General features: G+C 45.2%; 1 protein-coding gene and 1 long non-coding RNA gene across 2 annotated transcripts in view; one reads left to right on the top strand and one right to left on the bottom strand.

Annotated features, from left to right (window-relative positions):
* The window catches only part of SERINC5 (serine incorporator 5), a 101783-nt gene extending 92819 nt beyond the window's left edge, over positions 1-8964 (bottom strand). The window contains exon 1 of the mRNA XM_043919936.1: positions 8782-8964. Coding sequence (XP_043775871.1) covers positions 8782-8808 — 27 coding nt within the window. The 5' untranslated portion in view covers positions 8809-8964. The remainder of the gene's footprint in view (positions 1-8781) is intronic.
* A 159-nt stretch (positions 8965-9123) lies between these two features.
* Positions 9124-24770, top strand: part of LOC122705545 — a 32238-nt gene continuing 16591 nt past the window's right edge. The window contains exons 1-2 of the long non-coding RNA XR_006344130.1: positions 9124-9484; positions 15663-15745. This is a non-coding gene — a long non-coding RNA (uncharacterized LOC122705545). The remainder of the gene's footprint in view (positions 9485-15662; positions 15746-24770) is intronic.

The following is a 24770-nucleotide window of genomic DNA, read 5'->3' as shown; positions in this document are numbered from 1 at the left end:
GGTTACAAAATACTGCCATTATTTCTGAGAACGCCACCGGAGGAGTTCAATGAGCAGGGAGACAGGAACAAAAGAATGAACTCTTCCCCAGTTTTGGTGAGCCACACACACTAAGGATCAGAACATTAGGCAACTCAGCCCTCGGGTAAATTACTGATATACAAAGCACTGGAAAATAAATCTCATAAAGACCTCACGGGCTTTGTTTCAAAGAGCAGTTGGCCAGTTTATAAAAAAATGATACTTAAACAAACATTAGCCTGATTTTCCATCTTTTCTAGTTATCTTTGCAAAAAGAAGATTTAAGGGGTTGTGTGTATGCGTTTTTCCTACTTTTGTTTTGACTAGACAGTTTTCATGAGGGGGAACATGCTGTCTAATCACTATATACTGTAACCTTACTTCAAACCCACAAATTGTTTCAAAGTTTATTCTGTGATAAAAACCTACCCTAAGTTTTTCCATAACAGCTGCTTTCTTTAAATATCAGCTCAACTTTAACCTCACAAGGCAAACTACACAAGAAAAGCCAAAAGTAAAGTCTTGTTTCCTTCAAAATTCAAACAGATGTTTTGTGTAATCAAAACAATCCACTGTTTGAATCTCCTGTACACACATTACACTGACTTCCAGGTTATGTTCTAAAATCTTTAAAACACTAACTAGAAAATAAGAGGATGTCCCCACTGGAAGTGTTTTAACATTCATTTTAATGAGGGTTGCAAAGGTTCACTTTGGACTACCTGAAAAACCTGATTGTTAAGGACAATCAAAGTGTTTTAGATGAGTACTTGATTCACATTGCTCTCAGCGCCCAATCTCAGCCATAAATCCAACTAACAGCAGCAATATGTAATGACAATTCACTTACAATGCTGCTTGACTTAGGACAAGGAAAGAAAACAAGATCTTTATCTATAATTACCATTATAATTAAAGACACAGAAAGCAGCTTAGTCAAAGGATAAAATGGAATTGTGTCCAATGGCTAGCTCTGCAGACATACCACATTATACAAGGACTTCCTTTTTAATGTCAAATTATCATAGATGAACAGGCCACATATCACTTGTCCTGCTCTCAAATACAAGTAGACGATGCCTTCCTTATTGCTCTGTCCTTTCTAAGGTTTCTACTTGGTGATTTACATGAAAACACCTGGGAAATTGAAAAGCTTCTGAGTCTCACATTTAACACACTTGCAGATACTATATATCTTTGGGAAATCTACAGGTGATATTGACAGAGAAAACAGAGGTGGGAAGCAAGCACTGGGCAAGATGTTTTTCCCTTTTACCTCATTAGCAGAGAGATGATTCGGAGGCTGCCTTCTACTCCCAACAGATCGGCCCAATCCCAGCAAAGTAAGCCCACTCAGACTTGCCTCAGCCCCTAAGCCATTTGTCAGCTCGCCAGGTCAGCTCTAAAGCTGCCCAAGAAAACAAATCTGAATGAGCAACTTTCACGTTGACTTTCCACCTACAACAGTGATCTTCTCTCTCTTTACTGTTTAAGGTCAGTGACAGACTTCTTTCCAACAACTTGAACTTGGCTAACTACACAGAGACATCTCCAAACCACTCTTTCTGTATTAGCAACAGTTTAACTTCAGTCAAATCACCACCTTTCTCAGTAAGGTAGAGCAACTATATAGCCTTTTTACTGCATCTGGACTGCATTTTATGAAATGAATAGAAAAAAACTGCCAACACTAGTGATAAGCACAGGACTCAAACTTAATGCAACTAAAACAGAGTCCTTCACACAGCAAGAAAACAGGGATCCAAACAAGAAAAAGACCAAAGTTAAAGATGATGTTAAAAACAGCTGAACCAGGGGGCCTTCCTGGTGGTCCAGTGGTTAAGACTTCACCTTCCAATGCAGGGGGTGCAGGTTCGATCCCTAGTCAGGGAGCTAACATCCCACATGCCTCGCTGTGGCCAAAAAAACCAAAACATACACAACAGAAGCAATATGACAACAAATTCAACAAAGACTATTTAAAAAAAAAAAAAAGAGGAAGAAAATGGTTGCACCATATTGTCAATGGTATCTAAAAAGGGCAAAATTGGGATTTTCTTCATTATTTTTAGTCTTTTGGGAATTGAAACACCCATACATACACACTCCTATTAATACATAAGCCTATTGGCTGATTTTCACATATTTACATTTACTTAATACCTCTGGAAAATTTTCCATAGTTGAAGGTAGAGGACTACTACACTATTTTCTGGGTACAAGCATAAAAAGCGTGGCTGCAAATGAGTGGCTGGTGCATTTAAAAAACTGCCTTGGTCACCCCGTAATTCAGCAAAGAGTTGAATCAAACATAGTACCTACAATATAATCCCAACTCTGCAAAGTAAAATTATATGTTAAATCTGAGTCAAAATATCAAATACAGTTCTGTGTGAGGATATGTATTTCATAAATACCCCTCACTGTTCAAAAGAGCATCAGTTGTGAAAAGCATGAACTTTTGCACTTGGATCCCTTCCAAGTGTGGAAGCAACACATGATATAATGTGGACCTAACATTTCCAATCACTGTAAACAAACAGCTGTAGAGAAAGAGAGTTGTGTGACCAAAAACACACAACAGGGGGTTCAGCTAGTCTACAGTACACGCTCGGTCTAGGAGGGGAGAGGAAGTGTACCCACGCAGTAACCAGGGAACAACTCCAGTGTATCAGACGACCATGTTCTAGGTGGTATGGACAGGTTTTGGGTGCAAGTTCTGAGGGAACTCGAAAAGTAAGGGAAAGGTCGTTTCTGAGGAAAAGGTTTTTTGAGCTTGGCCTTAAATGCAGAGATTTGGGTTTTACAGAGAAAAAGCAGAGACACCTCAGGGAAATCAGTACCTTTATCTGGTAGGTAATTTACTCTTCAAAGAAGTCTTCTTGGATTGATTGTGTGTGTGCTCATCTGTTTTAAGCTACAATCTAGAGACGAAAAGATGCCCTGATAAGGAAGATCAACCAATTCCAGTTAACACTTATCAGAGGCCACCCTCTAAAACCTCCTGCGGGGACTTCATTACCTCTAACTCCCATGACCCCAGGTTTTGTTAACCAGCGGAATGATGAGAAGCGGTGAAAACTTTAAGAACTTTCAACACACAGCAACTCTGCCCAAACCCCTGCATGAAGACCTTGAGCAAACTTTAACAGGGCTTCTAGCCGCCTAAGGCTGCACTGCCTGGGATGACCCAGCTGCCTTCTGGGTCCTTGTGCAGAAAGGTTCAGGGCTGAGAAAAGAAATTTATACAGTTAAGATAAGCCCTGACTTCCCTTTCTTAAGAGCGTTATACAATTCTGAGTCCTTCCTCTGCTCCTGCGGACAGGAAGAGGCAGACACATTTCCTAACAAATGTGGAATGTCTTTCTCAAGGACTCAAACTCCTTTCCTTTAAAATGTAGTCCTCTGGAAAGATAGGGCCTAATCTCCCAGTCTCGGTGCAAGAACAGAATCTAACTTGCTAGCTAGGAGACCCTGCTGGCCTCATCCCCCCACCCATATGAACAAATATGTCTCACTTCCCTAACTCTGCTTGGGCCCCCACTCACTCCTCCCTTTAAAACTCCCAGGCACCTGTAAATCAGAATGCAGCTCAGCTCTCTGCATCAATGAGTGATTGCCAAATAAAATCTGTTGTCATTGCTTTAACTAATGTCCAACTTTATTTATCTTTGACAATGGGGAGTCCCTGCTTGACTTTTGACAATTAACATAACAGACGTTAGAAACAGACTTTGTTGGGGAAAATCTCAGGAATCAAGTAATATCTGGCTGGAAATACTTTGGCATTCCTGCCCTTACATGAACTGGTTACAAGGACAAAGTGAGTCTTCTGCCTGAGAGGGGCACCATGGGTTTGATCTATCCAAGAGGTCCTAGTCCTGGGCAAGTTCTTCTTTCTAAAAGGTTATCACATCTGCCACAGGTGAACAGGCAAGCTGCATGTTGGTTCACCAAGAAGGACAAAGAGCTGCAACTTCGAGAAGCCACAGGTCAGGCTGTGTACTTGTTCTGTGCCTGCCTGCCGATAACTATCTGCACCAGTGGCAGAATGTGGTCTGAGACTTACTGTCTTTATAACCTGGACCACTGTGAGGAAGAAGCTAAACCTCGCCAAACTCCTGACAACTGCCAATAGCTACCAAGATAGCCACATAACAATGTATTTAACACTGCCTTAGGGTCACTATGAAAGTGAAAGTCACTCAGTCGTGTCCGACTCTTTGAGACCCCATGGACCATACAATCCATAGAATTCTCCAGGCCAGAATACTGGAGTGGGTAGCCTTTCCCTTCTCCAGGGCATCTTCCCAACCCAGGGATCGAACCCAGGTCTCCCACACTGCAGGCAGATTAAAGAAACCAGCTAAACCACAACGGAAGCCCAAGAATACTGGAGTGGGTAGCCTATCCCTTCTCCAGCAGATCTTCCTGACCCAGGAATCGAACTGGGCTCTCTCACATTGCAGGTGGATTTTTTATCAACTGAGCTATCAGGGAAGCATGATAGCTCTTTATCAACTGAGCTATTAGGGCCATTATGAGCAACAACAATCTGCAGCAGTTCCTCATGATTTATTCATATTGTATTTAGAATAATAAAGAATAGCAATCTCCCAGTTAAAAGGTCCGACTCGAGTCAGGTGGAGCAGTGTTGAAGGCCTGGCTCCAACACCACATAAACATCAGTCAAGCTAATCCATGTCTTGCACTTCAGTTGCCTCACCTGCAAAAGGACGTGCCTCGACCCCACAGGGTTCCTGTGAAGTGTGAGTGATATAATGTAAGTAAAAACAGCACACTTGTGGACAGGAAATAAGCTTCCGCTATTGTTACTATTATCATTAATGCTTATACTAGCCTGGAGTAAAACCTGCCAAGCCTTACTCTCAAATTGCCCTGATAGCGGTTATCTAGATTTTCCAACTACATATTTCATCTCTGAAAGGGCGTCCTGTCATTTTTCAGTAGTGAGCCTACCTCACACTTCCAGCCCCAAGTACCCCTTAAGTTCCAAGACAGCAAGGATGCACTTTGTTCACTGACCAGAGGCCTTAGCACAGGACTGGGTACCCAGAAAAAAGGTGTAGAGTGACCACCCTCCTGTGATTTCTGCTTCCATTAGCATCCACTGGGGTTTCCCTGGTGGCTCAGATGGTAAAGAATCCGCCTACAATGCAGGAGACATGGGTTTGATCCCTGGGTCAAGATGGTCCCCTGGAAAAGAGAATGGCTACCCACTCCAGTATTCTTGCCTGGAGAATTCCATGGAAGAGGAGCCTGGCGGGCTACCACCCATGGAGTCACAGAGTCAGACACGACGGAGCAACTAACACACTAGAAGCCAACAGCCCAAGCAAAACCTAAGTGTATCAGAGTCAAAGCAAAACTAAAATGACCTGGAAACAGTCCAGGTGCAACTGGGTAGTGGCCACCAAGATCTGTGGGATCCCTTACTCTGTACCAAATCCTGTACTAGAGACATTATTGCATGTAATCCTCCCAATAATCCTGGGAGATATTATCATACCCATTCAACAGCTGAGGTAAACTGAGGGTAAATAATACACACAGTTACATCAGCCCTCAGTGTCCAAATTTCCCAATTCAAACCCAGACCTGAGTCAAAGGCTATTTTCTGGGTTACACACTGTTTCAGTTAAGGTCCCCTGAATTTCCATCTCCAACCTCAAACTTCTCCCAACTTAAAAATCCAACTGATGACTGGCCATCTCTATTTAACTTCTAATAGGCATTTCAAATGTAGCAAAGACAGAAGAAAACAATGGGTTTTCCTTGCCAAATATCCTTCTTCCTCAATTCAGTGAGGCACTATCATCTATTCAGTTGCCCGGGTCACAAACAGAATCTCTTATTTCCACATCCCACTTCTAACCCATGCAAAAGTCCAGCTCTACCTCTGAAATATGCCCAGAAGCCAACACCATCCCACGGTCAGCACTACTACGCCCTAAATTAAGGGAGTGCACTCTCTCCTTGGCCTACAGTAACAGCAGACTGCCAGGATTCAAGTTCCACCAGGAAGGATTCTGGCTCACTGCAGAAGCCTAGAACACTGCTCACAGCCAGGAGGAGGAGGTTTAAAAGCATCACTGAATGAACGGTCCTGACTACTCTCACCTCCACACTAGTCCCTGACACACTCAACTCTTCATGGTGCCCAAAATCATCTTTTAAGTGTAAATCAAGCTCCAGTTCTCACCTGCTCAAAATCCCCCAACAACCTTTCCCTGTAAGAGAAATAAAACCCAAACTCCATCGGTGACCGACCCCACCTGGCCCTACCTGCCTCTTTACCTCATCTACGACACTCCAGCCTCCTGGACTCTTTCAACACCTCACTGTTCCTCGAACACCCTGGAAGGCTCGCTACCCAGACCCTCACATGGGTGCCTCTCCATCAGTCTCAATTCCAAGGGCATCGTCTCAGCAGACTTCCCCAAGAACCCTACAGAAGCTGCTTTGCCCACCAGGACCTGTTACAGTATCACTATTGTTTACTGATTACAGTATATTATTGTTTCATTGCTCCAACGTTTATATAACGCCACCCTGTCCCTGCCCCAGCAGGACCAGTCACTGAGGGCAGAGATGATGTCTGTCTGGCTCACTGACTTATCTCCAGCTCTTAACACATAGTAGGTGCTGTGATATTGTGATATAATCAGGAATATTTATTTGGTCTTCTACTTGGGGATGGGAGGCCCAGAAGATTTGATATTGGCAGCTGAAGTGTGTGAGGAGCCAGACAGGGAGGAGGGTGGTGTTGTGGGATTAGGCCCCTAGCCTGGGGGGTATCTGACATTCAGGTAATGTCAGAATTAAACTGTATTGTTGTACATCCAGTTAATATCCGGGGAGTTGGGGAACTGATTGGTATGGAGTGGGGGGGAGGGGAGTCTGTACATTGATGTCAGAAGTGATGTAAGTAAAAATAATGCACATGTGCTCAAAACAGTTTAAGGATTTCTAGACTTAGATACTTTCTGACAGTGCTGTGTGTGTTTTTTTTTAAATGTGAACTTCACAGTTTCATTCATATGAAATAATATCCTCATCACCCGCCTCCCAGCATTGAGACCCACCACAGTGAAGCCTCAAGTAGTCCCAAGAAAGCAGAAGTTAACTACCCTGTGATGAACAGCCAGGATTTGGTTCTTTCCAAAGTCCTGAGAGGGGGATTTTAGAAACAAGTCATAAAACCCTGCCAAAATATCAACCATACCAATAATTCTTTTACAAGACCCACTTGAGTACTGGCAATAATTTACCGAGCTCTAAATTACCCACTGGGAGCCACAGAAAGCCTCAAGGGGCTTTCAAGCGACTGGAGGACAGGTGCCTCGATACCGGTAACCTAATCACTATATAATGAGGGGTCACGTCAAAATGGAACTCCCTCAAAACAACCACAATGAACGATTTGCAAAGCCTTCTCGAGATCTGGAATATTCTGAACGCCGCCTTCTGAGGTCCACTTTGGTTTGCAGAGCCCTGAGAGGCGTTAAGTACCCTCTCTTGTCTCTGTGCCTGACTGAGGGCAAGTCATTCCACCTCAAGTTAAAAACCTCAATTTCCTCATCTCTGAAAAGACCAGCTTGAATGCGTGCCAAGGACAGTATTAGACCTCAAAAACCAAGCGATAACTTCACAGGGCCATGGAAAGAGGTCGGATTATCTACCAGTATACAGAAACCCACAGCTTAACCCCTGCATCGCTTACGGGCTGGCCTGATTGTACCAGCAAGCAGCGACAGCCGGGCTAGACTCACCGGAAAAAACGAACCATTAAAACTCTGTAAAAAAAAAAAAAAAAAAAAAAAACTCTGTAAAGAAATGCTGATAATCAACAAGCCTGGGAAGGTGGGAGCGCAACGTCTGGCAGACTTTACCTACTTCTTCCTAACTCTGCAAGAAGGAATGAAAGCAGCGTTAAAGGTTGAAACCTACTACCAATTCTGCCCTGACGCACTGCCAACCGGTAGAAGAAGCCGATCCCAAGGGAGCACAGGTGTTTTAAGATCTCGGGAGTTTAATAGGCGAGAGTTACAAACAGGCTCGGGCAAGTTCATAGCTGAAAGGGGGATGAGAAGGCTCAAGGTTCCTACCCTGGCGGCGCGTTCGTGTCCAGCCAGGGTTGGTCGGGAAATTCAACAAGCAGGGCTGACTCTTCCCTGCGCCCAGACCTGAGCCCTGCGGTTTGGAAAGCAGGCTTCTCTGTTCTCGAATGAACAGAGCCAGAACTCTGGAGCCTTGGGAGATGTCAAGCGCAATCCGCCTGGGCCAAACGAGCCGAGTTTCGTTCAGGGCATGGGAGAGGAGTGGTTGCCCAAACCCACGTCTTCTCCTGGGTTCACGGGGCTGGCAGAGCCCGGTGGCCTACGGAGCTCGGCCCCACACACTCGTACCCTAGGGAGTAGGCGACACGCTCCAGAAACAGTTGGCACCTTCCGCCCGAACCCTGCCTGCCCCGCCCTAAGCCAAGTTCCTACCTAACGCCCAACGAGAAGACCTCGGGGTCGCCTCTCGAGCTGCCCCCCCGTGTGCCTCTGGTCCGCCCGCCGAGGCAAAGGGTTTCCCCGACAGCTGAGCGCCGCGCTCCGGCCCGGGGCACTCACCCAGGCGGCGCGGGGTCAGCCGCCCCACTTTCGGCGGCGGAGCCGGGGCGCACACCCGGGGAAGCCCGCGGTGCCTCGGGCTCCTGGCCAGGTCTCCACCGATCCGTCTCCCTCTGCTCACCTGGCCCGCACAGCACCGTGCTGACATAGCGGCGGCCGACCACCACCACCCGCGCGCTCGCCCGCTCGCAGCTTTCCTCCGGCACTCCTGGCTAGCTCCGGCCTCAAGCGTCCGTCCGCGGACCTCTCACGCCTCCACGCCGCGCAGCCCCAGCTGAGCTTGGGGGACCTAGGCCTGGGTGAAAACAGCCGCCGCGAAGCCCCGCCCCTCCGCTGCAGGCCCCGCCCAGCAGCCCCAGGCCCCGCCCCATCAGGCCGCCACCGCCCTCAGCCCCTCCCTGTTCCCGCCCCTTCCCGGGGCACCGCTTCCGAACCGGCTCTGCCCGCGCTCGCACTTCCGCTGGCGTCAGGCAGCAGGCCGTGGTCATCACTTCCCGGTGCGGCGCTGGACTGTGAAGTCCGACCGCCGACGGGCTGGCCCGGCACTAGCGCGCTCCTGCGCCGGCCTGGCCACTCTCGGTCTCCGGCCCTGAAGGGAGCAGCGCCCCCAGTCCGCGGCTCCGGTGGAAGAGCTGGTTGCTGACTCCAATAAAGCTCGGAGCCTTTAGTGAGCGATTCCGAGTGCCCTGCACTGAACCGGCGCGGTAGGGATGGCCGGGTGCTAGTCTGTGCTCGGCCTCGCGCCGAACTGGTGTATGCCCGGGATCCCTGTTGCAGAAGTCCCTTTATCTTCTTCATCTCCCAAGAAAATTTCTCAAACTTTGGTAAGATTCCCTCTGCCCAAGCTACGAATCCCTGGTCACTTAGCTGTCTTGGCACGTTACCATGGCACCTTAAGGAATCCAGGGAGAACCCTTTGTGTGCTTCCGTGTTTTCCAGTCTCTCCACCACCCACAGGAGAGCGCACCCTCGCCCAGGGACTTAGTTTGCATCCCTCCTTCCTCTCTGGCTTCCCAGGTGGCTCAGAGGTGATGAATCCACCTGCCAATGTAGGAGACACAGGGGGCACCGGTTCAGTCCCTGGGTGAAGGAAGACCCCCTGGAGGAGGAAATGGCAACCCACTCCAGTATTCTTGCCTGGAAAAATCCCATGAATAAAGCAGCCTGGCGGGCTGCAGTCCATGGGGTCACAAAGAGTCGGATGCCAATGAGCACGGATATTTGTTACATGCAGAAAGAGTTCTCTGTACCTAAATCTGCTCTCCTCATGGCCACTTCCCCAAGAAGAGGAATTTCTGTTAGTGCAAACTTTTTGCGCCAGATTCCTTTTATTCCTTAAAATAAGGATTATTCTCTATATTTTAAAAATGGGGCGACTGAAGCTCAGACAGTTTAAATAACTTGCCCAAAGTTTAACAGTAAAGCTGAAAAAGCAATACAGGGACTGGAATGCACGTGTCTGATCCCCTGGGGCATGACACGAATTCGTCCTTCGCCTTTGGCAAAGTAGTGTCTGTCTGCACTTGAGAAGATGGAAACTAAGAGAAAAGTCCATGGGAACCAATGCTTGGATTATGAGCAGCACAGACTCTTCTAGAATTGAGAGAGGCTTCCAGAGTGCCTTCACCTGTACAACCTTCTTGAGCAGTAGGAGACAAAGAAATTAGAAGTGACTAAAACTAACATGCACAGTTGAGATAACCTTGAGCAAGAGGATACAAAAAAGCCACAGACTACAAGTTTTTGAGGTGCTAGGAGCTAAAGCAGGATACTATGCATGATCCCTGTACACAGCCCACCAAAGGGGTGGACAGACATAGTAAGGTACCTGTGTGCGTGCTCAGTCGCTTCAGGCCCGTCCAACCCTGTGCACCCCTATGGACTGTAGCCCACGAAACTCCTCTGTCCATGGGATTCTCCAGGCGAGAACACTGGAGTGGGTCTCCATGCCCTTTGCCAGAGGATCTTCCCAATCCAGGGATTGAACCCACATCTCTTACATCCCCTGCATTGGCAGGCGGGTTCTTTACCACTAGTGCCACCTGGGAAGCCCGTAATAAGGTACCCCTTTTGCCAAACCCACTCCTCCATCCCTACTGTTACCCCAGTCAGGGACCCATGCAGCTTCCCTCCAAGAGCTCGCAAGGGTACCCGTTTCTTGCTTTTATTCCCTGCTGACGCAACTGTTGTTGTTCAGTCACCCAGCCGCGTCTGATTCTTTGCGACCCCATGGACTGCAGCACGCCAGGACCCCTGTCCCTCACTATCTCCCAAAGTTTGCCCAAGTTCATGTCCATTGGATTGGTGATGCCATCCAGCTGTCTCATCCTCTCACGCCATTTTCTCCTTCTACCCTTAAACTTTCCCAGCATTGGGGACTTTTCCAGTGAGTCAGCTGTTCGCATCAGATGACCAAAATACTGGAGCTTCAGCTTCAGCATCAGTCCTTTCAATTAGTATTCAGGGTTGATTTCCCTTAAGATTAACTGGTTTGATCTCCAAGGGACTTTCAGGAGTCTTCTCCAGCACCACAGTTCAAAGGCATCAATTCTTTGGTGCTCTGCCTTCTTTATGGTCCAGCTCTCCCAACCATACATGGCCACTGGGAAGACCATAGCCTAGATTATACGGACCTTGGTGGCCAGAGTAATGTCTCTGCTTTTCAACACACTATCTAGGTTTGTCTTAGCTTTTCTTCTAAGAAGCAAGCATCTTCTGATTCCATGGCTGCAGTCACCATCCACAGTGATTTTAGAGCCCAAGAAGAGGAAATATGTCACTACTTCCACCTTTTCCCCCGTTATTTGCCATGAAGTAATGGAGCCAGAAGCCATGTACTTAGTGTTTTTTTTAATATTTAGTTTTAAGCCAGCTCTTTCACTCTTCTCCTTCACCCTCATCAAGAGGCTCTTTATTCCTCTTTGCTTTCTGCCATTAGAGCAGTATCATCTGCATATCTGAGGTTCTTGATGTTTCTCAACCTTTATTGGGGCTGAAGCGGATTGGGGCTGGAGTTTCTTGCCTGAAATTCTCCTCTGGCTCCTTATCAATTTCTGTTGATTAAAAGGGGCCAAGGGTGGTGGTCAGTAACAGAATCTCCTAGAATCTCAGGTGCCAGCATTTAGAGGAAGAGAAATAATGGAGCAGGCCCTACTCAGAGCCATGGAAAGTAATGAGAAATGACTCCACCTAAATTTTTTTAAATAATATTTTAAACCAACAACAACAAAAAACAGCCTCAACAGTATCAGACTGGTGCAGCCACCTGCTTGGTGGCTGTCTATGATTCATCAGAAGCCAAGGATCTCACTGAGACTGTCTAGTTAGGTTCACTGTTGTTTGGGATGGTCATTCTGGCCCCACTTCTCACCCTGGAAGACTACTTGGGTACCAGGAGTTTCTGTTCCCCTGGGAAGAGCCAGGCAGCTTCTGGGGAGGGGAAGGTGTGAAATCTACTTCAGTTTGAACCTGCTGGGGCTATGAAGTCTCACCTTTTAGGGAAACGAGCATACCACTGGGTTACAGGCAGAGCTGGTAGTAGGATCCAGGCCTCTTGAATCCTGAGCTTTTTTTTTTTTTTCAAATCTGTGTCAACTTGGAAGGATTCTATGATGATATTAACATCAGCTGGCAAAGAGACAACACAACTTAATGACCAGAGAATTTGTAGACTGTGCCCAAGGTACCTGAAAAACATACTGGAAGTCTGAGCTTCTGGAGTTATAAAGTTGTAAATTTCAGCTTCACCAAAAACTGGCTGGATGACCTCAGAGCCTCAGTTTTATCATCTGCAAAATGGGGACTAACCATGCATTAAATTAAATTAAATTGATAAAGAATCCACCTGCCAATGCAGGAGACGCAAGAGACGAGGGTACAATCCCTGGGTGGGGAAGATCCCCTGGAGTAGGAAACGGCAATCAACTCCAATAGTCTTCCTTGGGAAATCCCATAAACAGAGGAGCCTGTCCAGCTACAGTCCATGAGGTTGCAAATAGTTGGACATGACTGGTATTAATAAACCAGTTTAAAAATGTTAAATAATCTATGCAGGCTGATTCTTCCTCTCTGCTGGAAGATCTCAAAGGAATAATGGCTACTGTCAACTGAAAGAAAAATACACAATGTAAAGTGAATTCAGTTGTATTCAGGGAGCTTACCATGAATCATAGCCCAGGAGATGCCCTGTCAGATAACACCAAATTGAGAAATTGGCTTCAGAGAGATAAGGGGAAAGCCAGGATAAATGTAAATAATAAATAAATAATAAATTTTTAGCTGGGGGAAAAACATGTGATCAAACATAAAAAGATAACTACTAATCTCAAGGTAATTATTTTAATACTTTTCTATGAATGGGAAGATGTAAGAAGCTGGGATTCTTGGAATTTTTTCGTAGATATGCTTCTTAATTATATAGGGGCCAGGATGTTTTACCTTAGAGATGCATCTTAACTATCTTTGGGGTAAGATGCAGAATGCTTCTTGGCTTTCTCCATCCTGAAGTCCCTTCTGGGTGCACTGTTGGTGGGGGACAGTGGCTAATGGCTTGATCTCTGTAGAAATGGACTGGCTGGCAACTCTTTATTTCTTCATGCCAAGTCTGACCTCCTTTCCTGGTTCTGAGGGTTTTGCAGTTACTATTTATGGTCTGGCTGGTAACATCCTTTGCATCTGTTGTCAGTCAAAAAGAATAGAGGTAATGTCAGCAGACATGACAGAAAACAGTGGCACCTTTATTTTATTTTAAGTACTCTGCAGGCCTTTTCAAGAGAGTTGTACAGTGTTCCTAACATGTAGGTAATTTTACAGTCTGTCCCGTTTGATGTGGATTTTCTCAGGAATAAGCAATAAAAGGCTTGTTTTAATAAGACTAGCTCTTGGCAGACCATGTGAAATATTCCCCCCATAAAAATGTTCCTAAATTAACTAAATTAGCTCCTTTTATACAGTTTAATTATACACGCATATATATATGACATACTATAAATAACAAGCTTATAATTTGCTTTTTTCTCCTTGGGAATTTGAAGGCTTTTTTTTTTTCCCCTTTTAGGAAGGAGAAGGCAATGTTGAGTGTAAAAACACTCACTGAACTGAGAACAATATTGATATACATGTTATTAAAGAAAAAAATAGTCATGCACTTGCTGTTTTTTAACTTTTGACTTTAGAAAACTTCATTACAAATTTTAATTTCCAGTTCAAGAATGGCTTAAAAGCCAACAAAATTAATTATTCTAATTCCCTAAAATTTTCTCAACTTTGTAAAGAAAACCTAGTAATGCATTCTATTGGTATTTAAATATAAAAGAAGAAATGTCTCCAATCTTCACTTATAAAGCTCTAAGGACCTCAATCTGATAGTGAAAGTTTAATTAATTTCAGTTACAGGTAAACAAGGAAGTATTCATTTAGACAAAACTATAAATTTTGCGACTCAGGCAAAAAACAATCCCAAGTGCTGTAGTGTCCCCACCTCAGTCCTTATGGTGATTGCATTCTCCTTCATTTCTATTAAATTAAAATATGTACAATGGTTTTTGTTTGTTTGTGTTTTTTGCCACACCTCTTGGCTTGTGGGGTTTTAGTTCCCCATAAGGGGTCAAACCCAGGCCCTCAGCAGTGAGACTGCGAAGCACTAACCACTGAACTGCCAGGGGATGTCTATACAATGTTTTTTAAATGTTGAATATATTATAAAACATAAAATAAAAAGAAGTAGCATCTCTGTCACATCCTTCCTTTCAGTCCCCTCCCCAGAGGCAATCACTTTCAATTATTCAAGCGATTTTTCCTTATTACCTCCATATTTTTTAAACATTTATTTTATTTTTTTTTCCACACTGCACAGCATGTGGAATCTCAGTTTCCCCACCAGGATTGAACCCATGCCCTTTGCAGCGGAAGCAGAGTCTTACTTAACCATTGTGCTGCCAGAGAAGTCCTAACTCCATATTTTTAAATAATATTTTATGCTTTTATTTCCTGACCTGTTGACTATATTTGTTGTGTATTATCTTTTATGTTGCATGTGGGCTGAAAGCTTAGCCCATTGAGCACTTCTATCTGCTATCTTGTCAATATAATCACATCACATTTTTCATAAAATAATTAATGAAGTTAATTTCACATAATTTTATAAATTAATAGGAAATTAATATGTAGTTATGGGTAGTAAAAATTACTCATTGCATAGCCACAGAGTGTATAATAATAGCATTTCTTTCTTGTCTCTTTCTGTTTTTCATTCTCATTCCCCTTCCCTGGAGAGGCAGTATATTCTAGTGGTTACAGTTAGAGACTCTGGAGCCAGACCTTGGGATTAGACCTTTGCTTTTGTCACTTATTAGATCTGTGGTTTTAAGCAACTGATTTCATCTCCCTGTCCTTCAGTTTCTTCCTCTTTAAATGAGGAGGATTAATAAAAGTATACATATTAAAGTACTTAAATAGCATCCAGCATGTATTAGGTGTCTGAAGGTATGTTTGACTTGCATGCTTTTCTTGGTACCCAATCTTGACTTTTTTCCATTTGCCCATCTGATCTGTCATAATTCTTTTCTCCCAGATAATCAACAATATCAGGTAATCTATCAATTCCATTTTCCCCAAGAGCCCTTTCTTTCCCTAAGAGCTCTCCAAACTATTGCAACCTGGATCCCTCCAGGCTGCTACTGACGGTTGCCCTCCTGGCATTACCCTTGAGATGTGAAAACCAAGTTCTATTCATGGAGCCAAAGAATGAATTCTTCAAACTCGCAAACACACAGGCAAAGTTTATTTTAAAGGATAGAGATACAAACTTCTCAGCATAGACCCTGAGAGGGGTGAAGAGGCCCAAAAAGGAGGAGATAACAGCAGTTCTTATATCTTTACTAGTATTGATCTGTATATTTTTGGTTGGCTTGTGACTTTAATATATGTCATTTTTGACCAGTTTGAATGTTTCAATTGAATGTTGTCATGTTTATGGCTTTCTTTTGGTTCGCGGTTTCTCAGTTTCCGAGACATTGAGACGCCATCCCTCAACCCTGTCTCAAGACCCCAGACCATTATTTGGGAACCAGATGCATGTTCAAAAGGTAATGATTCATCTGCAGTTCTTCTCCTTGATATACTAGACAGCAGTTAAAGATTGTCTTGTCCTGGGTCTGAAAGTTTTATGACCCTCCAGACCTGCGAGGCATTCCTCTGAATGCCTAGAAACTGGAGCTTTGGGCTAACGGAGCGAAACATCTATATGAGGGAGTAAGTTGAAGTTAGAAAAAGACCGAGGCTCTCAACCCTACACTGACTACCTAACAATTTAATCACTTTACCTTGCCACTCTCTTCTTGGACATCTGGCCTTCTGGAGTCCTCTTTCTTGATTTATTCCCTTGCTTTGGTGAGCACATTAGCAGCCTTAGGACTCCAACCTCCCCACCCACCAACTTTCCTTAACCCTGTATTGACCTTCCTTGCCCTGCCCAACTTAAAATAAAAATTATTCAGCTTCTTTTTCAACTCTAATCACTCTGTTGTACCCTCATCCTACCTTTAGTTCTGTTACTTCCTGTCTCCTCAGTTTTCTCTCTTTCAAGCATTTTAAGTCTTTCCTTTCTATTGAATCATTCTCAAGCTACAAACATAGTCAGATTTTTCTTAAACAACAAGCAACCTCATTTTAACCCAGTACCACCCATTCCTCTTTTTTTTGTCAAAAACTTCTAGAAAACAAAGTTTGGTGCTTCACTCTCCTGAACCCTCTGGTGGGGCTTCTGTCCTTCCAGGCCACTGAAGCTGCAGCTTCTGAGGTCACTGGAGCCCCCAGTTTCTCCTCCTGTGTGCCTTAACATCTTAAAATCATTGTCTTTTTTTTATCTCTCCACTAATTCCCATTTAGAGGAGTTTTTAAAGAAAAGTGCTTTTATTTTTCCAAATTCAGGTAATGACAACAAATAAGCTAACCATATGTTACCTGGTCAAGATTTTTAGGGTAGATGCTTTGGGAAACGGAGGAAATCTTTTGTAATCATCCTGTTATTTTGTGCCTAGAGAAAACTAATGATTATTTTCAAGCCTCAAGTGGGTGCTTTAAAAGTTTTGCCTCAGTATTTTAAAGATTTTTACCTTTAATCCATGTCACATTATTAATTTGCTTGATAAGCCCTTTGAGTATAAATAATACAAAGGAAAATACCCCTGTGTAACACCCCAGGGAAAACAAATTCCAAGTTAATGAAGAGGGTAGAGCATTTTTCAACAGATTTCTCAGCGTTGCTCAACCCTTCTGGGAACAAATAAATATTTTTAAAGTTCTCTTGGACTAAGGGCCTAGTCTTCATATCAGTGGAAAAACTCTGAGAAACGGAGTATTCCTGCCTTTTCAGTAACTAAGGATATCATAGTCATTAGCGATGAGTCCCTGAGCCCTATGGGCACTCTGGGAGGAGAAACATACATGGTAACTAGCAGCCAATAGGACTCCCTAAGGGGAGCTCTGGATGTGAAAAAACACAAGACACTGGCCCCAGGTAGGTGAGATGCGTATGAAAGGGAAGGTTTCATTGTGCCCAGACTCTCGGCATCGTCCAGTATACAGAAAAGCACTAAATGCCTTAACTTGAGATGTCTGGTTTCCTTTAATTAACAACAGTATTTTGATGTTCAGGCTACCGGCCCTTTGTTTCAAAACTTGTGTATAAGCTGGCCCCTCCCCTCACCTCCTCAGAACAGTTCTCTCAGGATTCCTTGAGATGCTGGTGTTCCGGGCTTGAAGTCCTAAAAATGCCCACCTAGTAAAACATAACTCTGAACTTTTAGGTTGTGATGATTTTTTAATTTGACAAATATGTATGTATATTCTTCACATATAAAATGTATATGTTCCCCACCCTACCCCACCATCACCGAGATGTGTAATATATACTCAGATTTGAGTTACATTAAGAAAATTCGGTGGAAGAGTATAGAGAGGCTTTGCCTTTCTAATTAAAATATGTAGCAGGGTTTGAGTAGATTTTTGAAAGTTTCCAGTTTCTTCTCTGAGAAATAAATATTCGGGTAAATCAGGCAAATAATCATTATAAAATCACTATTCAATCTTATTATTGTTGTGGAATCCGGAGCCGCAAAACACACCTCGGAGGACACTCAAGACAGTGGAGTACAGTTTATTACGCCAGCAGGTCCAAGGGGAATCCGTTCCCAAGAAGGACCCTGATGTTTCTGAGAGGCCCAGTTTTATACTCCCCACCACATGACTGGTTACAGGTTAGCAACCTCTTTGTTGTGTATGACTGAGTTTTACAAGTAGGTGCTAGGAGAACAAGCAGTTAAGGTTAAAGGGGGAGAACAATGATTATACATCAAGGGGGGATATTTCACGGTTAATCTAACAGGGGCAGCCTGACAACTACAATCTCCATTTGCCATCTGTAGGGAGGGAAGTCTCCAGGAGACCTGGTTTTCACTAGCAATGGTTTCCTCACTCTTGGGTGGGGTTCAGGCCCAGTTTACATCCTGCCTTTAAGACGGATGACAGGCTTCAAGATGGAGTCTCTCCTGCTTGCCTCACACTGGTCCCAACGTTGCGCCCTCTTGATGCCCATCTTATCTTTAACGATGGGCACCAGTCATGGGTCGGCATTGTACACGGGGACTGTGTAACTGCGGCTGGGCTGTCAGTCTGGAGGCTACACATCAAGGTATACACTGGAGAATGCAAGGCCCCCAAATTAGAAATACAATGATTAACAAAATAATTACAAAAAGATTTTTCCACCAATCACCTTTGATCCAAGAAAATACCAGTGTCCAAAAAGGAGGATTATCGTTTGACATAGCTTTTACCTGGTTTTTCATCTTGTCTAGAGCAGCTGATACATTGCCAGATAAATCAGAGATATATACACAACATTTAACTTTAGTTATTGCAGAGGTCCCTCCTTGGGCCGGCTATGTCAAAGAAAGTGAAAGTTAGAAAGTTAAGTCGCTCAGTCGTGTCCTACTCTTTGCAACCCCATGGACTGTAGCCCACCAGGCTCCTCCGTCCATGGAATTCTCCAGGCAGGAATACTGGAGTGGGTTGCCATTTCCTTCTCCAGGGGATCTTCCCAACCCAGGGATTGAAGCGAGGTCTCCCACATTGCAGGCAGACACTTTAACCTCTGAGCCACCAGTGAAGCCCAAGTATGTCAAAAGTCATCAAATTTTGAATCACTGTCTTTCTCATTCTCATTTGTGTTTGTTCTTCATTTAAAACTTGGATTGCCTTTGTGTTGTCCAGGAGGGCCTGCTTCATGAAGTTAGAGCTTCTACTTTAATCATAATATCTGTTGTTTCTATAGACAGTACAAACAAGGCAGCTATGTAATCATACCATTGAAATACAGACCTTGCCCACTGCATGTAAATAAGGCAAATTTACTGGGGCTTGTTGTAAGGATGGCTTAATACTTCCACGAGCAAAGGCAAGTCCTAAAGTGTAGCGGCCAACACAACCGACTGGAAGCCAAGGCCCTAAGTTCTATCCATACAGTCATTGGGTGCCATTCGGGGCCACCCACCAGATCCCAGGGTTGCACTTCCAGTCTGAACCAGGCCAGCAAACTGGTAAATCTGGGCGATAAGTGACCTGTTATGTTTGTTCACATTGCTCAGAGGACAAGTATCCCACATATTTTAATTCTTTTGGATCCATGGGACAGTCACCAAATCCAATCTTTTGTTCCCTTTGCTCCCAACAGATAGAGGCAGGGACAATAGGCTGGCCTTTTCTGGAGTCGTTCAAATATATTTATCTATATCTGGTAAAATTGTTCAAAGTATCTGATGGATTGGCCCTTTTTACTGGCCATAGAGTTTTTATCTTTTTTAATTTTTTAAGTAAAAAGTGTAGGCTTTTGCTACTTCTGGAAAGCTTGCATTTACTTTAAATGTCACCCATGGCCTTGATCAATCTGATTAGAGTCCAGCTTATACCAAGAAAGAAGTGACAGGTTGTGAGTTACCAAAGAAAGAAATGTTTCCCGTTATTGTCTCAAAAGAGGAACAGAGGGGGCTGAAGTCCCCTCTGTGAAGGGGAGACACCCACCAAGGAAGTCCATCAATCACTGACAAAGGCATGGCCCCACAAACACATCAGTTAGAGGTGTTATGGAAGTTTGCATACAAGTGGGCCCAGGACAGGAACACTGTATCCTGAGTTTGCAGTCCCAGTAGGGTTGTCATGCCGATTAGGAATAGCAGAGTCATCTGTAGCAGCTCCATCCTGGGTCTGTGGTCGTCGATGGAAGATGAGTCGGGTCTTCAGGGGCTCTCCTGGATTAGTGTGGGCGGTCCAGTGTCCCTTTCCCTCCGCTGCTGTCTTGAGCCGAGTGTGGTGAGTCCAGGGAGTGATGCCTGCAACTTTAACTGCAGTGGGAGTGGTTAGTACAATAGTGTATGGCCCTCTCCAGGTGGGGGTTACCGTCTGCTGTTTCCAATCCTTTGCTAAATCTCCTGGTGAGTATGGGTGTATAGTAGTACCTAAGGAAAATGGAATCCTTTCTTGAACATAAGGGATGATATCATGGATTACCTCCCCCAACTGTTCCAGTTGCAGTGACACCTCATCCCTCCTCTTGGTAATAAATTTCCCTTTACTTCCCGAATAAGTGGAGAAGGCCTCCCGAACATTATCTCATAGGGGGAATACCCGTGGGACCAGGGGGTCATCCTGATCCTCATTAACGCTAATGGCAGCCCGTCCATCCAGGGGGCACCAGTTTCTTGCAGCCATTTTGCCAAAGTCACCCTGATGGTCCGGTTCATTCTCTCAACTGTTCCTGACCTTTGTGGCCTATGCGCTGCATGTAGTCTGCGTTTAATATTTACTGCTTTGCAGACCAGTTGGAGTAATTCAGCCACAAACGCAGGCCCATTATCTGACTCTACATTCAGAGGGAACCCAAACCTAGGAATAATGTGTCTCAGCAAGAATCGGGCCACTTCTTTGCTTTTTCAGTCTTGGTGGGGTAAGCTTCTACCCATCCCGTAAAAGTACATACCATCACCAGCAGATATTTGTGTCCTCGGCATGGCTTTACCTCAGTGAAGTCCGCTTCTAGATGTTTAAATGGAGCGTTCCCTTATTCTTGGCACAGGTTACACATGCGCGGCTTGCATCTGCACAAACGGCTGTCAGACATGGTATGACAAAATACCAAGCTGAAATCTTGCTCAGTTCATGCCCAGGTGGTTTTATCCTCGTCATAGACTGGGGCCACCTGGGCGGTTAGTAGGCTAGACACCACAGGCATCACCAGAAGTTTGGTTGCTACATTGTCCTGGGCGGCTGCTTTTTGCTGCTTGGTCGGCCAGACAGTTCCTTTTCGCCTGAGGTGTGTCCGCCCTCTGGCGGCCTCTACGGTGCATTACTGCCACTGCAGCGGGTTCCCACAGTGCTTCCAACAGCAGCAAAATTTCCTCTTTGTTTTTTATCTCTTTGTCAGTTGCAGTTAATAGTCCCCTTTCCTTATATACGGAGAATGGCTGGTAGTAAAGAGCAGTGGGGCCAGGATGAATGTGCCCATCTGACCCCACCTTAAAACTCAACATTCGGAAAACTATGATCATGGTATCTGGTTCCATCACTTCATGGCAAATAGATGGGGAAACAGTGGCAGACTTTATTTTGGGGGGGCTCCAAAGTCACTGCAGATGATGACTGCAGCTGTGAAATTAAAAGATGCTTGCTCCTTGGAAGAAAAGTTATGACCAACCTAGACAGCATATTAAAAAGCAGAGACATTACTTTGCCAACAAAGGTCTGTCTAGTCAAGGCTATGGTTTTTCCAGTGGTCATGTATGGATGTGAGAGTTGGACTATAGAGAAAACTGAGTGCTGAAGAGTTGATGCTTTTGAACTGTGGTGTTGGAGGAGACTCTTGAGAGTCCCTTGGACTGCAAGGAGATCCAACCAGTCCATCCTAGAGGAAATCAGTCCTGAATATTCACTGAAAGGACTGATGCTGAAGCTGAAACTCCAATACTTTAGCCACCTTATGTGAAGAACTGACTGATTTGAAAAGACCCTGATGCTGGGAAAGATAGAAGACGGGAGGAAAAGGGGACAACAGAGGATGAGATGGTTTGCTGGCATCACCGACTCCACGGACATGAATTTGAGTAAACTCTGGGAGTTGGTGATGGACAGGGAGGCCTGGCATGCTGCAGTCCGTGGGGTTGCAAAGAGTCAGACACGACTGAGTGGCTGAACTGAACTGAACTGACCCCACCTGCGGTGCTGCCTGGACTTCCCTAAGAGGCGTCTGCAAAACCTCTCTCTCTTGCGACTTCTTTGTAGACCTCATCCGCCTCTGAACACTCGCTCTCCCTTTTCCCTTCCTCTGAACCGGGAGGGGAGGGGGTGGGGTGTAATGCTGGCACAGTTTCTCCCATCGTAACGGTGGTGCAGCAGGAGGGGAAGGAGCTACCTGCACCGGGGAGGTGGGGAGGAAAATCTCTCTTTTCCCACTTCCTCCTCCTGCTCTGGGAGTCCGCATGTGTTCCCAGTGTGGGGGAGGAAGTGGAAGCCCCTCTTCCTCTGGATCTTGATATATTCTTTTTTTCGGCTTTTCTTACCTGGGTTCTGCCTGCGCCAGCAAAATCTTGCTTTCTCCTTTGCCAAGGTAACGTACCCGGGCCCGAGGGGGTGGGTTTTGTGCAATTAGTAGCCATGAGTCAATGTACGGAAGCTGATGTGGGTGGCCTGGCTACCCGGTTACCACAGAGTACACAGCCCAAACTTCGTCCAATTTTAGGGTTCCCTCTGAGGGCCGTCCTACCCCAAAGGATGGCCAGTCTATCTCACAAAAGCTTCTAAGCTTATTCTGGGTTAGCTTTCCACCATAGTCTCCTCCAAAGCCCTTTCTGAAGTTTTTAATCATGCATCCAAGAACGACCGGCTTGGATTCTCCACTACCCATCCTGCTCTTACTTTCCTTCTGTATTACCTCTCGTGCTCCTGTCTCGGTAGCCAGCCAGATCCAATCAATTAAGGCTTCCACATACTCTTCTCTGCACAAGTCTGATCCTTACTAAATCCAAGACCGTCTTATCACTGGTTGGTGCAGGCAAATGTGCGTCCAAAGGCACAGTTCCCAATCCGACCCCAAACAATGCTTTGGGAGACCCCAGAGTCCCTAAGGAGAATGGGAGGTGTCTCGGGAAAGGGGACAGTCCCTTGGAAACCAAAAGATTTGTTGCCAAACAACCAGTACAGGCCTAGTTAACAGAGTACCACTTATTTCAGTAAACAATTCCCTACCAAGCCTACGAGGACACAGCCGCCAAACACTCATCCAGCCCCAAGGGGTTGCTCAGGCCCCTTCTTCCACTGTTACGGTGGGACCTATCTGCACGCTTCCCTTCTGTCGACAACAGTTGTGAAGTCCACCTGGAAGGACAAATCGCTAAAACAAGAGCTGATCCAGAGAGGGAGGTGCCTTCCCCTCCCAGAGGCTCTCATCCCCGCGAGCTGCAGGCGGAGGCTCAACGGGCCTGTATCTCCAGGGGCTTCCCAGTCAACATACCAGAAATGTTATGGAATCCGGAGTCGCAAAACACACCTCGGAGGACACTCAAGACAGTGGAGTACAGTTGTTTACGCCAGCAGGTCCAAGGGGAATCAGTTCCCAACAAGGACCCTGATGTTTCTGAGAGGCCCAGTTTTTCACCCACCCCCCACCCCGGCTAGGTGACTGGTTGCATGATAGCAATCTCTTTGTTGTATGTGATTGAGTTTTACAATAAGTAGGTGATAGGAGGACAAGCAATTAAGGTTGAAGGGGGAGAACAATGATCATACATCAAGGGGGGAATGTCTCCATGGTTAATCTAACAGGAGCAACCTGGCCTCAGCTACAGTCTCCATTTGCCATGGTAGGGAGGGAAGTCTCCAGGAGACCTGGTTTTCATTAGCAATGGTTTCCTCACTCTTGGGCAGGGTTCAGGCCCAGTTTACATCCTGCCTTAAAGACGGATGACAGGCTTCAAGATGGAGTCTCTCCTGCTTGCCTCACACTGGCCCCAATAATGAAAGTTAATAACTCTGAAACCCAAATAAAAAGTTAAAAAACAAAACAAACAAACAAACAAAACACACAGCTGCTTTAAGGGGGAAAGAAAGGATGCATTTATTGAACTGACATCATGAATCAACAATTTTTGATATTTTTCTGTGTTGTTTTTTTTTTTCCTATGCTGATTCCAGCACTGAAGGCAAGACTAAACACTCCTGTTCCTTCACTTTATTTAAAAGCAGGGGGCTCCCGGTCCATAATTGGACTACATCATTTGAAGAAATCAATGGAACCTTAGGCACAGTCGTTTCTGACCCACCCCTCAAAGTATAAAATCCAAAATGGGGCACATGGCTTGAGTCACAGTAACTGAGGAAGGGAACAAGCACCAGTGTTTTGTTGTGTTTAGTTTCTCTGCTGGAATGTAAGGGCAATTAGTGAAAAATGCAGAGTTAAGGCCACGCTGTAGACTTAAAGGTGTGGAGGTAGAGACAAGAGGAGGAGGAAAGCAGAGGACTGCCCAAGTAGCAGAGAAACGTCTCGACTGAAATTGCCCCCAAGGGGACTTCCTGGTGGTCTGATGGTTAAGAATGCGCCTTGCAATGCAGGCGACCCCGATTCTTTCCCTGGGCTGGGACGATCCCATATGCCTCTGAGCACACCTCTGTCCCACAACTGCTGAGCCCAAGAGCTGAAACTACTGAAGCTCACGTACCTAGAGCCTGTGCTCTGCAACAGAAGAAGCCACTGCAATGAGAAGTCTGCGCACCTCCATCAACGGTAGCCCCCGGTTCTAGTTGCGGTAGTCCCACAACTAGAGAACGCCCGCATACGGTAACGAAGACCCACCACAGCCAAAAAATGATAAATAAGTTAATTTAAAAAGAAATCTTCCCCAAGGAAACCCTTAGATAGCAATTTCTGAAGTGCCTGTAGTGTACATAGTCAGTCTCCAGATTCACCTTCCAGCCCCTGACAAGTTAACAGTAATGACTTCATACTTTCATCCTGAGATAACTTGGGGAGATTTCCCTTTTAGAAGTACTAGATTTCCTGCTGCT

The sequence above is a fragment of the Cervus elaphus genome, chromosome 12, assembly GCF_910594005.1.
Source record: "Cervus elaphus chromosome 12, mCerEla1.1, whole genome shotgun sequence".
Taxonomy (NCBI): Eukaryota; Metazoa; Chordata; class Mammalia; order Artiodactyla; family Cervidae; genus Cervus; species Cervus elaphus.
The sequence above is the reverse complement of the archived record's forward strand: the minus strand, read 5'-3'. Positions and strand labels throughout refer to the sequence as shown.